Raw genomic sequence first — 13,693 nt, 5'->3', positions numbered from 1 at the left:
CAGGGAGAAGGAGGGGTAGGAGGACGCAAGGAGTTCAGGCCGGGGGCTGCAGGCACAGTGCCATGGGGAGGGCACTCGCCCTGCACGCAGCCAACCCAGGTTCCACCCCTGAGCACTGCCAGGAGTCATCCCTGAGCACAGACCCCCAAACAAAAGGAATTCACTCAAGCCTGTGGTCACTTCCAGACGTGTGTGTGGGGGCCAGGAGGGAGCGCAGTGCACTGAGTGTGCAGATGCGGGGAGCACACTGCTGGGTCCCCAGGCCCAGAACAGAGGTGCCAGCAGCTGAGACGCCCCTGAGTCCTGGGGCGGAAGGTGCCTGCTGGGGGACCGCATGGCCGTGGGAGTCAGACCTGGGAGTGGGCTGTGCTGGGCTGTGCCGACAGGCTCGCTCCTCCCGGGCCCATCTGGGGCAAGTCCCTTCGCCACACACCCACCTCCTTCCTCATCCATCACCGGCAGCGCCGTCTCCGAGTGGCAGGGGCATTGTCTGCGTCGCTTATCAGCCATCTCTCTCCCTGACTCAGAGGATTCACGCGCCAGCCCGCCCAGGGCCCGTGGGACCGCCAGCGCCCCGGCCTCTGATGTCACTTGTTTTTCACCAGCTCCGGAGCTGCTGGCACACGGCGGTGGAGGCTGTGGGGGCGCTGATCAGAGTCACTTCACACATCAAACCCTGGGGGACACCCCCACCTCCCCAAATCAAGTCCCCTTAGGAAAGCTCAGCTCACAGAGCCTTTTACTAGGCAGTGAAAGGGGATGTTAAGGTAGGACCAGATCTGCCCGCCCACATCTGAACTAAAATTTAGTAAAGATCAGGTGGGGGAGGACCTGGATGAGTGTGCAGAGGAGCGGTGGAAGAACGCCAAGGGTGCAGGGACAATGTCAGTCAGGGAGGGCTTCCTGGAAGAAGTGTCATTAAGTGGCAGTTGCAATGAATGAATAGAAGCGTGCCAAGGGGCGAGGATGGGGGAAAGGATCCCAGGCAGAAGGAAGGGGCAGAAGTCGGAGGGGCTCTTTGAAGTTCCTGCAAGGGACCCAGAGCTCACATGGGTGCCACGTGGTTACACTGAGCGTCTGGCTTCCCCCCCAAACAAATGAGCTCCCCATTGCTTCAGAGCTTGTGCTGGTGGAGTCACCCACTCCCAGGTGCTCTCTGCAGGGAATGGGGAGGAAAAAGAAAAGGGTAATTGGGTAATAAAGATGTCTCAAGGCTAGTAACCTAATTGGAACTGGAAAAAGATTAGCACTCGATTCTCAGAGCTATTCACACGCCGCCAAGGCTGTCTCTGCCAGGTATGAGATAACATCTCCGACTAGTCCCTACCGGCCAGCCTGTGCCCTGTAGCGGTGGGCAGGCGCTCACCCGCCAACCCAGACCTGCGTGGCCTTAGCGGACACCCACCATGACCAGCGTCTCACGAGCCGCTGGCCTTTTCCGGATCCTCAGATACTCGTCTGTTCTGGGGGGAGGGGGGCCCCAGTGACAGAGTCGCGTCTGTCCTCTTTCTCCTCCCACTGTGAGCCCCCGCCCCCCTGCAGCGGGGAAAGTCGCCTCTCACGCCAGAGAACCCCAACTTACGGTGGGTTAGGGGAAACGGTTGCTGGGGCGATAGGACTTCCCTCGCACACGGCAGACCTGGGTCCGATCCCCGGCACCCCCTAAGGTTTCCGAATACCCCCAGGAGTGATTCCTGTGTACAGAGTCAGGACTAGCCTGTGACCCTCGCAGGGTGTGGCCCCCAAACATGAAAAACCGACCGTCTCTGCCTGGCTCTTGCTCTGATAGAGCCCCGGGTGGATTCTGAGCAGGGGGCAAATAGCTCCACCTGAGGGAACGGCTGACTGAGGGGTGCTGAGGAGTCACTCGAGGCCTGAAACAGCTAGTGGCTCGTTCGGAGTCTCCCTGGGGCCCCGTGAGCAGCGAAGTCCTGGTGGAGGGGATTAGATTTGCCTGGCTCAGGGCTGGGGCTGTGCCTCTGCCCTTGGCCGAGCCCTTAACCAGTCCCTCCTGTGGGTTCGAGGCAGAATCAGGCCTAGTAGAAAAGTCCTCCCCGATGGTTCACAGCCCGGCTGCCCGTCCCCTCCCGGTGCACCGCAAGGAGACGCCTTGAACCCCAGCAGAGGGGACTGTGGGGCGCTGGCGCTGGGCTGGGGCAGTGGTGGGCAGACATGGCACTCAGAGCAGGGGGCGCTGCCGTGTGGCCTTGGGTGCACCAGGGTTAGGGCCCTCCCCGGGCCCTGGGGACCGTGTTGGCTCTGGGGGCCCCGGGAGAAGGGTCACTGGGTTGCGTGCGCCTGAGCCACGTCACTGGTGGCTCAGGTGTGCTGGGGGGGCAGGGAGCCAGCAGGAGGCTAGTTATCCCCTAATTACTGCTCACGCTGGAATGTTTTATTCCACTTAGAAAATGCTCTGATTGTTGGGGTGATTTTTCCTCTGTCTCTGTGCTGTAGGGGAGTGGCCCGGCGCGGCCGTGTGGGTGGTGCTCGCTAATTGCTGGACCCGAGACTTTCTTTTGCCAGTTGTGGCTTCCTGAGACCTGCCCTCCGCCAGCGATTGATCGCTCTGCCAGGGCGCCTGGCTTGGTCTCCCCCTTCTCCCGCCTAGCGGGGGCCGCTTTCAACGTGTGTCTCCCTGGGGTGCCCCTGTGTGCTTTCAGCAGCCAGCAGGATCAGATAGGACGCCGGGGAAGGAGCAGGACCCCCGCAGTGCCTCCCTGCCCCAGGTCGATTCTGTCAGTGCCAGAGCCTTGTTAGAGTCCCCTCGCGGCCCTGGTAGCGGCTGAGCCATCCCCAGCTCAGAGGGGGTGTTTGTTGACAACTTAGGGTTTGCTTCCTCCCTAAGGCCAGAGACAGAGACAGAGACAGAGACAGACAGACAGACAGACAGACAGACAGATCAAAACCAGTCATGGGTCTCAATGCAAAAACTAGCCCAGAGGAGGGTCCTAGAGTGATAGCACAGCGTGTAGGGCATTTGCCTTGCACGCGGCCAACCCGGGTTCAATTCCCAGCATCCCATATGGTCCCCTGAGCACTGCCAGAAGTAATTCCTGAGTGCATGAGCCAGGAGTAACCCCTGTGCATGGCCGGGTGTGACACAAAAAGAAAAAAAAAAAGAAAAAGCTAGCCCAGATGAATGGATCAGTAGCCTGGAGCACTGGTTTACAAGTTTAAATCTCAGGTCACAAGTTCAAATCCCGGGTGCCCACGTGAGCTGAATACTCTCCTGGGGTTCTAATCTCTGTGATTCCCCTTCACCGAGAGTCATTTCTGGCTGCACCATTAAAAAAGGGGGTGTGAGCTCCACAAAAAGAGGGTACAGAATGAAAAACCAGGTGTGCTCCAAGGCCAGGAGGTGTGGCCCCTGGTGAACACATATGACAGCACCAAAATCGTTTAAGACTCAGGGAGCACCATGGTGAGTGGATAAGCCCCACGAGCACCCCAGCCAGCCGCGTGGCCTTCTGTCATTGCACAGCCGTGAGTGACAGCCAGGAGCGGGGGATGGGGTCAGTACATAGAAAAGCTGACGCTGGAGACGGGAGCTTTTTGACTTCCTCCAGGCAAACCTGCTTCTTTGAAGAACACGAAAGAGTCCAAATTCATGACTCTGCACTGGGCAGGCTTTCTCAGATGGGGCCCCCAAAGCATCATCATTAAAATGGAAACTAGGTGAGACTGGGCGGAGGTGAAGCCTCGTGCTGTGGGAAGCCGGAGCAGCCAGCCGAGGCCAGGAGACCGAGTGGCCCGTCTCACGGCCCGCAGTGGGGCCGGGACTCAGAACCTGGGAGGACATCACTGCTCATAGGGCCAGGGAGAGAGCGCAGGGGACCAGAGCGCAGGCTTCGCATGCGAGTTCCTCGGTTCAGTCCCCTGGCACTGCCTAGCCCCCCACCCCACCCCAGCACCGCCAGGGGCCAGCGCCGCTGAGCGTGCTTCCCCCCAAACAAGAACTCGTTCCAGTGCCTAGTGAAGAGGCGACAGAATGTTGAAGAGTGGGCGAAGGATCTGAACACAGATCTCCGGGGAAAGTTGTATGGGCAGCTCCTGGCTGGCAGAGGCTCAGCCGCACAGCTTTGGGGGGATAGGCAGACGGAAACCCTGAGAAGGGCTTCCACCAGGAGGTGGGGTCCCAAGCACTGCTGGGAAGCACAGAGACACCAGGGCTTGTGGCGGGTGTGACCAGTGAGCAGCAGTGGGGGGTCACTTCGCCAACGGTCCACGTGGTGACTGGAGACGGCGCAGGGGTAAATGTGCCTGGTTGGTTTCCGACATCCTGTCTCCCCCGCGCATCACAGGGCACATACCCTGAGACCCCCCAGCACCCCCTGGGATGGGCCTACAGGCCCCCGAGCAATGCCAGGGCGGCCCAGGTCACCCAGCACCCTGAGGCCCGAGGGACACCACATCCCCTTGACCTGCCCAGAAAGGCAGCGCGCCTCCTCCACCACGGGGGACTAACAGCCAGGGAGGAGGGTGGATGTGTTGTATCGCAGAACCACACATGCACCCACACACACACACACACAGGCACATCACACACTTGCTTGGGGTCTCTTGTAATTGTGCACACAGATAGACACACATACTGGGGTTCGAGGCCACACCCAGCCGTGTGCAGAATCTCTTCTTGTTTCGTGCTGGTGTGGGGCAGGGAGTCACTCCCATCGGGGCTTAGGGCACCACGCAGTGCTGCACAGCCTGTGTCCCAGTCTTTTGCACCATTCATTTGTACCTCCCCCCCACACACACACACATACACACACACTTGAGCATTTACGTACACACATGAGTGCACGTTTCTTTCCTGATGATCCTTTGCGGTTGGGTCGAGGACATTTGGGGTGCTATTCTTTTGCCTGTACTCATCTGCAGCTCCATTCCCTGGGTTGTTGGGGGACCGTTTGGCCCCAGGGATGGAGCCCAGGGGTCAGTCAAACCCTGGTCAACGTATCTCACATAACTCTCTTTTCCTTTATTTCTTGCAGTTGAAGTTGGAATTTCTTTGTTTCTGATCATTTTACTGAATGCCAGACCAGTGGCGTGGGCCCACGTGCACGGTCTGTGGGTTGTTTCTCCTTGCAGGCCACAGCGGTGGAGCTGGGCCCCTGTGAGCAGGCCGAGGTTCCTCTGCTGCTTCACTGTGGGGTGGCATTGGGCCCCAGGAGCCTTGAACGATGCAGCGGGGGAGGGGAAGGGCTCTGAATGCTTTTGGCCAACATGCTGGGAAGGTGGGCTGAGCATGGGCATGTGAGTGTGAAAGGAGGGGTCCTCGCCTAGACTTCATCACCCTTGTTCTCCCCGTAGGTCCTCAAAGGTGGACAGGAGGCACCCACCAAGCCCAAAGGCCGCCCCAAGAAGAACTCCATCCCCACCTCGGAGGAGATTGAAGCGGAAGAGAAGATGAACAGGCAGACCCAGGTGTCCCCAGAGCCCTGCCCGGGTCAGGAGGAGCCTTGCGACCCTCAGGAGCCCCCAGTCTGCGCAGAGCCCCTGGAGGCAGCGGAGCCCCCCGGCCAGCCCCCGGAGCTGCCCACAGCCCTGTCGGCAGAGCCCCCACCGTCCAGCTAAAGAAAAAGCTTTCGCGGGGGACAGGGGAGAAGGCGACGAGAGGAGGCAGGGAGAAAAGGGAGAGAGAAGCATCCAGACTGGTGGGGGGTGGGGAGAGACTCCCCAGCACCCCCTCCCCGGCCTCTGACCACCTGCCCGTGTGGAAGACTCTGCCTCTGGCCCCTCTTTGCTTTCGCCACACGATCCCTTGGATTAAGGGGTGTAGTGCCTTGGAACTGGGGACACAGCTGGGACGTGGGCTTGAGACTGCCCACGGAGCAAAGCCCTTCCTCGGCCTCCACTGAGTTGGGGGGGTGGAGGACCAGGGGCTCTCTCCAGCTGTTTCCCTCCCTGTGAGCCCCCAGGCACTGGTCCTCGAAGCAGAAGCAGAGATGGGGGAGTAGGGGCAGCCCATAGCACACCCCCCCCTTCCCGTTCCCAGCTGACTCAGCACTTATTTCTGTAGTTTTAAAGAGAGAATTTAATGTTTGGGGTTGTTGCTTTTTGTTTTTTGGAAGGGGTGGGTTGGTGAGGGCGGGCAGGAGAGCGTTGGGGCCAGGGGAGTTCAGAGTTCTGAGCGTTGTTTCTGAATAAAGTTGGTTGGTGTGGAGACAGGCGTGCCTTTGTACCGTCCGAGCGGCGGAGGCCAGCGGAGGCCTCCCCGCCTGGTCCCTGCTTGCCGAGGCCACGGTCTCCGGAGCTTCCAGGCAGATATGTGGAGATGACTTTTATTTTCTAACGAAGAAATAAATCTTTTCGAAGGAGGGAGTGTCTCATTTCTGAATAAACATCCTTTGGAGAAGAGAGCTCAGAGGAGGCCCCAGGCTCGCTGGACTTTTTAATTATTATCTTATTAAATCACCGTGAGATAAAGTTACAAAGGGGTTTCAGTCATACAATTTTCCAACACCCATTCCTTCACCAGTGTACATTTCCCACCACCAAGACTCCTAATTACCCTCTTCCCATCCCCACCCCAGCCCGCTTCTTACACTTTCCTTCTCTCTCTCTCTCTCTCTCTCTCTCTCTCTCTCTCTCTCTCTCTCTCTCTCTCTCCCCCCCCTCCTTGGTCATTATGGTTTGTGGTGCAGGTTCTGTCAGGTTATCATGTATATCCCCTTACCTACTTTCAGCATCATTTCTTGTCCAGAGTGATCATTTCCAACTGTCTTTGTCATAGTGGTCCCTTCTCTGTCCTAACTGCCCTCTCCCCCGCCCACCACTTGTGATAAGCTTCCAGCCGTGGGCCTCGTTTCCTTTGTCCATGGGTAATAGTCTCGTACTGTGTGTTTTACAGCCCACAAATAAGTGCAAGCATCCTGTGTCTGTCCCTCTTCTGACTCATTTCACTCAGCATGGTACTCTCCAAATCCGTCCATTTATAAGCAAATTTCATGACTTCATTTTTTCCTCACAGCTGCATAGTATTCCATTGTGTAAACATGCCATAGTTTATCCAGTCTGCTCACCAGACTTCTAATTCCCTTTGCTGGCAAGGAAGAGGGGGCGGGGCTCCAATGTGTCAGGTAGAGTGTGAATGAAGGGGTGCGGAGCCCAGTAGCTGGGCACTGTCCACCCCCACCTGCTCCTTCCGGTCACTCATGGCGGGGGGAGAGGAGGCCGTTTTCCACAGGGTCACTTCTGGTAGTGCTCCCGGAGCACCCCCCAGCCCTCTGCATCCCAAGCCGGCACTCTGCTCTCTCCAGTTCTGTTTGCAGTAGTGTTGTCTGCCCCGACCCTCCTGCGCCCCCTGGTCCCCTCCCCGCAGCCTCGGGCCCCTCAGCTCTGTGCCAGTCTCAGGGTTTGTTTCCCCTGGACGTTGCCCGTTGCTCTGCTTCACTTTCCGCCATGCAAGGTGAGCTCCCCACTGGGCGCCATTCTCCCTCAGACTAGTATCGCCCCATCTTGCAGCATCCACGCCGAAGCAGAGTGAGCCCTCACCTAAGAGCTGAGGAGTATTCCAACCGCGTGTGGACCAGTCTCTGTCCACTCTCCTGCCGCTGGGCCCTCGGGCGCTGGACGGCTCCTGCTTGCTGGACCGTGCTGCCTGGGCCAAGGGATGCTGAGGTCTTTGAATATCCGTGGCTCTGTGTTCTTGGGAAGGGGGTGGGGTCCTGTCCTGGGCCCTACACGAGTTCTTGATGTTCCTGTTCCTAGTACTTCCTCACCGTGGCCTCTGCAAGGAAGCAAGACCATTCCCAGCCCTGTGACCCACACCAGGGTTGCCGCGTCCGAGTTCAGGGGGAACAGTCCGAGTCTGCTTGTAAGGACCTGGCCCCCAGCTTTCCCTGCACATAAGCACGCTCAGAGCAGGAGCCAGCCCACGAAGACTCGACATGAGGGTCGGGTGTTTCATTCCTCCCGGGACAGAGGAGGGACTAATTGTCCTGGAGGTCCCATCCGTATAGGCTCCACACGTTGGCTATCCCCGGCTTCCTTCTGGTGAGAATTCTGCAGCCCACCCAGCCCCTGGCGTGGCTTTCTGCTCGGTCCTGCCCCATCTGTCACCCTACCCCAGCCAGGCCAGGCTTCTGGCTTCCCGGCACTGTTCCAACGTGGCCTTCCTGGTTTTCCGTATCTTGCCAGTCTTTTCGGCGTATCTGATGATGACAGCTGTTGCATCATGAGATGGGAACACAGGTGGATCCAGAACGTGAACTGTGATGTGGTTCTCTGGAGCTTTGCTCTGTGACTCCAAGCTGGGTCAAGGCTGCTCAGAGATGAGTGTGGGCTCTGGTTAGAAGCCAAGTCCAGCACTGGCCGGGGCAGGGGAGAGGGCGCCATGGACAGCAGTGCGTGCTTTAGGCATAGTTCGCATTCCCATAACTGGGTCCCCCTAGCCTCCCTGGGAGCAAACTCCCAAGCTCTGAGCCAGGAGTAGCCCCTGAGTACCCCCAGGGGTTCCCACCCTCCTGCCACAACATTCGCTTAGGGAAACACCCAGAAACTGTGGGATAAGATGGCCAGGAGGTCATTGTATGCATCTTGAGCAGGGTTGTTTGGTGATTCCTGAGCCCCATGGGAGGGGAGGTGTCACCATTTCTTCAGCTTCTCAGCATCTTCAGAGGGTCCTGGGTGCTGGCGTCTGCCCGTTCCCCTTGACTGGCCTTGCATAGCAGAACCACATCTCCCAAGCTTCCAAGCTGGGGACCCCCAGTTCAAGGGTCGATTGTAGGCCAGTGGCCTGCTGCTCTGACATTTCCAGAGGGAAGGGGACACTCAGACACACCACACTCTGAAAGAGCTGCTAACAGACACTGACCTCACCCACCCTGGTGATCCTGGCCACTGAGGGTCAAAAAAACAAAACTTTTTTGTTTTCAATTGAGCTTCTGTGATTTATAATACTGTTAATTATGGGTTTTTCATGCACATAATTCCAACCCCACACCCTATGCCCGTGTACCCACCTCCCTCCCCTATGGACCCCAAGGCCCCTCCCTTATAACCCGTCCCACCAACTCTGCTGTTGGAGCAGTTCTCCCCCTGTCTGACCCTCTGCTGCTGCCTTGCTGTGTATATTTAAGTCCCACATATAGGCGAGATCATTCTGGATGTATCTCTTTCCTTCTGACTGACTTCACGCGATCTGCTCTAGTCCCATCTATGTTACTGCGAAGTGCATGGTTTCATTCATTCTTGGAGCTGCAGAGTCTTCCACTGTGTATATAGACCACAACTTCTTGATCCCATTCCCCTGTAGGTGGGCATTTGGGTTGTTTCCATGTCTTGGTTGTTGTACTAAGTGCAGCAATGAGTGTAGGTGTGTATACATCCCTTTGGATGCTTTTGTGTTTGGGGGATAGATGCCAAGAAGTGGTATCATTGGGTCACATGGAAGTTCTAGTCCTAATTTTTGAGAGTCTCCATGTTGCTTTCCATAGACGCTTAATCAGATGACATTACCACCAACAGTGGCTGTCGGTTCCTTTCTCGCCATGTGCCCACTGTGGACAACACTATCTGGGGGTGTGGGGAGGGGCTCCCCAGCAGGACTCAGAGGCTCAGCAGACCAAGGTGAGATGCAGTGGCCGTGCTGGTGTGCTGCAGCTGGGATTCGGTTGTACCCCACTATATGGGGGGGGGCAGGCAGTGCCAGGGATCAAACCTGGGCCTCGGGAAGGCAGGACCCCAGTCCTGCCAGCTGCCTCCCCCGGCCCTGCCCTTTCACAAACACTTCCAGGTGACGCTCCACACGGTTCTTTGTTTCTATTGTAGGGCAGAGAGAGGTCACTGAGCTGGTCTGCCAGCCAAGCCCAGGGTGCAGGCCCCTGCAGGGAGCCCCCAAGCCTTTGTCATTTGAGCATCTCACTTCAGGTTAGGGACCTGGGGAGGCTGGTGTGAAGGAGAAACTCTCAGGAGAAACTTCCGGTTTGTCCCCTTCACTGTCCTCTGTCCCAGTGCAGGCATTTTTTGGCAGGAGCGGGAGGGGATGGATCTTTCCTCTCTGTCCAGGGTCAGGCAGCTGTGCCACCACCTCTGTTTTAGAAAGTTAGGGACCTACAGGCCAGGCCCTGAGCCTCAGTCTGGGTCTGAGTGTTCACCCAACAGAGCTAGGGTTCTGTGTCCCTCTGAACTTGGATCGGCTTCTCCACAGTCTGCACAGCTTGGAGCAGAGATGGCCACTGTCAGACCTTGCCGGCCTACAGCAGGAGCCCCCTGGGCACTGGGCAGTGAGCTGCTGGCCCCCATAGAGGTGGTCAGCCCCACAAATGCCTTCCTCAAGGCTTCCCTGCCTCCACTGTCTGCTTCACACACCCTGCCCTGCTCACGACCTTTCAACTTCATTCCACCCCCGAACCCACGCCCTGGGCCGGGCCTGCACTGCTGCTGGACCAGGGGCCCCGGCTCTCATTCCCTCAGGCCCTGCCTCATCAGCCGCGGAGGGCAGAAGTCAAGCAGGGACGCAGATAGTGTTGGCGACGATGTCCGAGGCTTCTCCCTGACATCTCAGCTGCCTCGGGGATTTCCTAGAAGTGCCCCCCAAATCTGCACTCCTTCTCTCTGAAGGGCAGGAAGGAAGGATTGAGATTAGAGTGCTGACATGTGCTGTGTGCACGCACACACACAGCCCAAACTTGTTTCTCAGGATTTGAATGCCCTGAATTATGTCTGCCACAAGCCCCGAGGAGGAGCTGGCACTACCTCTATTTGCGCGAAGACCCTTCCGAACTCTGCTCCTGGCACAGAAGCCCCCCTCCCTCACCCTTCTCAGCCCCACAGTTGGCACCCACCTCTTTCTGCTCCTGAATTAACTGCTTGCCCAGGTCCAAGTCGTGAATTCTCTCTCCCCTCATCCTCTTCCACTGCCTTTCGCTGTCCTCACAGGGGGGCTGCTGCCATATATCCCAAGAACCCCTGGGCCTGCCTGGTCTCCCTGCTGGAGCTGAGCCCGGGAGGGATGGGGCACAGGCCCCGAATTGGTACTTGAAGCATCTGGAGACTTTGGGTCTCCTCCTCCTCTCGCCCCTGCTGGGGCGCCCTGAGGTTCTGTGGTTCCCGGGGATCTGCAGGCCCAGCTCACGATCACTTTGCGGCTGACCACGGGCTGCAGGGCTGACACTCCTAGAGACCGGAGGGAAGCATTTTGTCCTCTGCAGACACCGGGGGTCAGTGGGAGAAGGTAGGGGTGGGAGGGAGTAAGGCATGCTAGAAATTCCCTCGGGGACAAAGCCCGCAGCCTCTTCTGCCGAGGCCCAGCTCGCTCCCTGTGTGCCCCCTTGCCAGCGTCTCTGTGTCAGGGGGGCTCTCAGGAAGTCGGTTGGCCGAGGAGAGCCCCACCGAGGCCTCTGTAGAAACCAGAAATGAAAGTCATCGCCGACCCCAGTCAAATCTGGTAGCTGGTGGGTGTTAGGCGAGGCTGCTGGACCCGCTCAAGGGGCCACAGCGGGACGTGGCCACGGGGGAGGAATTCCTTCTGGAAGGCCGGCACAGGAAGGGGCAGCTGACCCAGGCATCAGCCCTGAGGACCGGGACCCAAATTAGTACCTTGGATAGGGTGTCGCCAAGAGTGGCCCTTCCCACCGGCAGATGGGCGTCTGGGGCATCTGGGGGAAACTGTGACCTTGGGAGGGGCCCAAGTCAGACAGGGTGCGAGGCCAGAGCCATCCTCGGCCACTAGTCATATCTCAAGACCCCAGTTTCTCCCCATCCTATCTGGGCCCACACTCGTTTCTTCCCTCAAACCAGCAACAGTGTTAGAGCTGCAGTGGGGGGCATCAGTGCCCAGGGCCAGGGGGTCCAGCCCGGTTCTGGGAGCTCTGCCACCTGCTCTGTCCTGGGAGGTGATGTCCTCTCAGGGTGAGGGTGGTGATTTGTGGCAAGGGTGTCCCCCCGGCATGCCCTCCCCCATCAGGCCAGGCCACTGCGAGAGGGTTAACCAAGGCCCATGGGGAGGTGATTAACACAGAGGCAACAGGTGTTCACTGAATTCACCTGAATGGCTATGCTAATCCCAGACTGTCACCCAAATCCTGGGCGAGGGTGGTGTGGGGGGTGGGGCGGGCAGAGGGATCCCCGAGAAGCCACCGGTAATCTGGGCGCGGACCCTGGAGCTGTTTCGGCAACAACAGCCCAACTTTTTTTTTTTCTCCTCCTTGTATTTTGCACTTGCCTCACTGCTGGGCTGCCCCGGCCCCCTGCGGGCTCCCCTCACAACCCCTTCCAACACCTGTGCCCAGCCAGCTCCCGGGGAGTTTGTCACCCTCTGCTAGGGGTCAGCCTGGCAGCAGGGCCCCAAAGCCAGTCTCCGGGACAGGCCCTGGCAGACGTGCCTGCCGCTCTTTCCCAAGCCTCTTCTCGTCTGTTTATTTTTGTTGCAGATTTATTCAACACACAGTTAAGTGCCCATTTAGCTCTGCAAACTGTCATCACGCCCGCTTGATGAATAAGATCATTCATGGACAAAACCCTTTAAACATTTTTTACAAAGGAGGTGGGGAGGCGTGGGGAAGAGGGGGGAGGAGGAAACAGCTCTCTGGGTCAGCGAGGAGGCCAAGGACAGGGAAACCAGCGGCCGCCTCCTGCGCCTCCTGCAGCCGGGAGCAAGTGCCCTCAGACCTCAGAGCGGTCGCCCGGCGGGGTCAGCAATGCAGGACACGGGCTCTACGGTTCAGGCCTTTGTCTCAGCACCTGCAGGCATCCAGCCTGCCCTGCACCTGCTCTTCCGTCGCGGCCCTGCGCAGATTTTCCTCCTGCCCTGCTCCCCTTCTGCAGCGGTTCTGGGTGGTCCAACCTGGGACATCCTACTCTTGGGGTGCAGGCCGACAGCTAAGCCCGTGTCCCCAGGCCTTGCTCTGTAAAGACACCCGCACAGAGACACACACAGACACATAAAAACTTAGATATACACACGGACGCAGACGTAGCACACAGACACACAACACAGAGATACACAAAGACATATACACACACAAAGACATAGAAACACAGGCAGACACACAGACAGAGCATACACACAAAGACATAACTTCACAGACACACAAATAGACACAGACATAGGCACACACACACAAAGACAGATACACAGACACACAGAGACACATATGCACAGATACACAGTCACACAGAGACGCATATGCAGACAGATACTCACAGACACACATAGACACCATGGACTCACACGGACACAAGCACTCACAGACACATGCACAGACATATAGACACAAACATGGACACACATAGAGATACACACAAGGACACAGGTACATACAGAGACACACAAGGACACACAGGGATATACACAGCTCTGCTGCAGTAGCAAGTCTCTGTCCCCCTCTGACTAAGGCCAGAGCCTGTAACAGCCTTTTCCCGCCATCACTTGAAGCTCTCTGCCATCCCGGAAGCCCAGGATGCGCAATGCCACCTCCAAGGGCAGGTGCTGAGGTAACTCAGGCACTGACCACCATCCACTCGCATCCCAGGAGCCCGTGGGGCAGGAGGCCAAGTGGACAGAGGCTAACCCCAGACACACATTGAGGTGGGCAGACATATGTCCCTCAGCAGCCCCTGCCACCTTCACACGTCTCTCCTCAGGTTGTCCCTCTCAGCGAGTCTGCCCAGCCGGGTGTGGTTCACGGCCTCGGCCTCCCCTGAAGGCGAGTGACCTAACCCTCTGTCTTCTGGCCCACACCCCTCTTCT

General features: G+C 58.0%; 1 protein-coding gene across 1 annotated transcript in view; it reads left to right on the top strand.

The window, feature by feature from the left end:
• BARX2 (BARX homeobox 2) overlaps positions 1 to 6,038 on the top strand; it is a 65,229-nt gene extending 59,191 nt beyond the window's left edge. The window contains exon 4 of the mRNA XM_004614156.2: positions 5,311 to 6,038. Coding sequence (XP_004614213.2) covers positions 5,311 to 5,574 — 264 coding nt within the window. The 3' untranslated portion in view covers positions 5,575 to 6,038. The remainder of the gene's footprint in view (positions 1 to 5,310) is intronic.
• The last annotated feature ends 7,655 nt before the right edge of the window (positions 6,039 to 13,693 follow it).

This window comes from Sorex araneus, chromosome 3 (assembly GCF_027595985.1).
Source record: "Sorex araneus isolate mSorAra2 chromosome 3, mSorAra2.pri, whole genome shotgun sequence".
Taxonomy (NCBI): domain Eukaryota; kingdom Metazoa; phylum Chordata; class Mammalia; order Eulipotyphla; family Soricidae; genus Sorex; species Sorex araneus.
The sequence above is the reverse complement of the archived record's forward strand: the minus strand, read 5'-3'. Positions and strand labels throughout refer to the sequence as shown.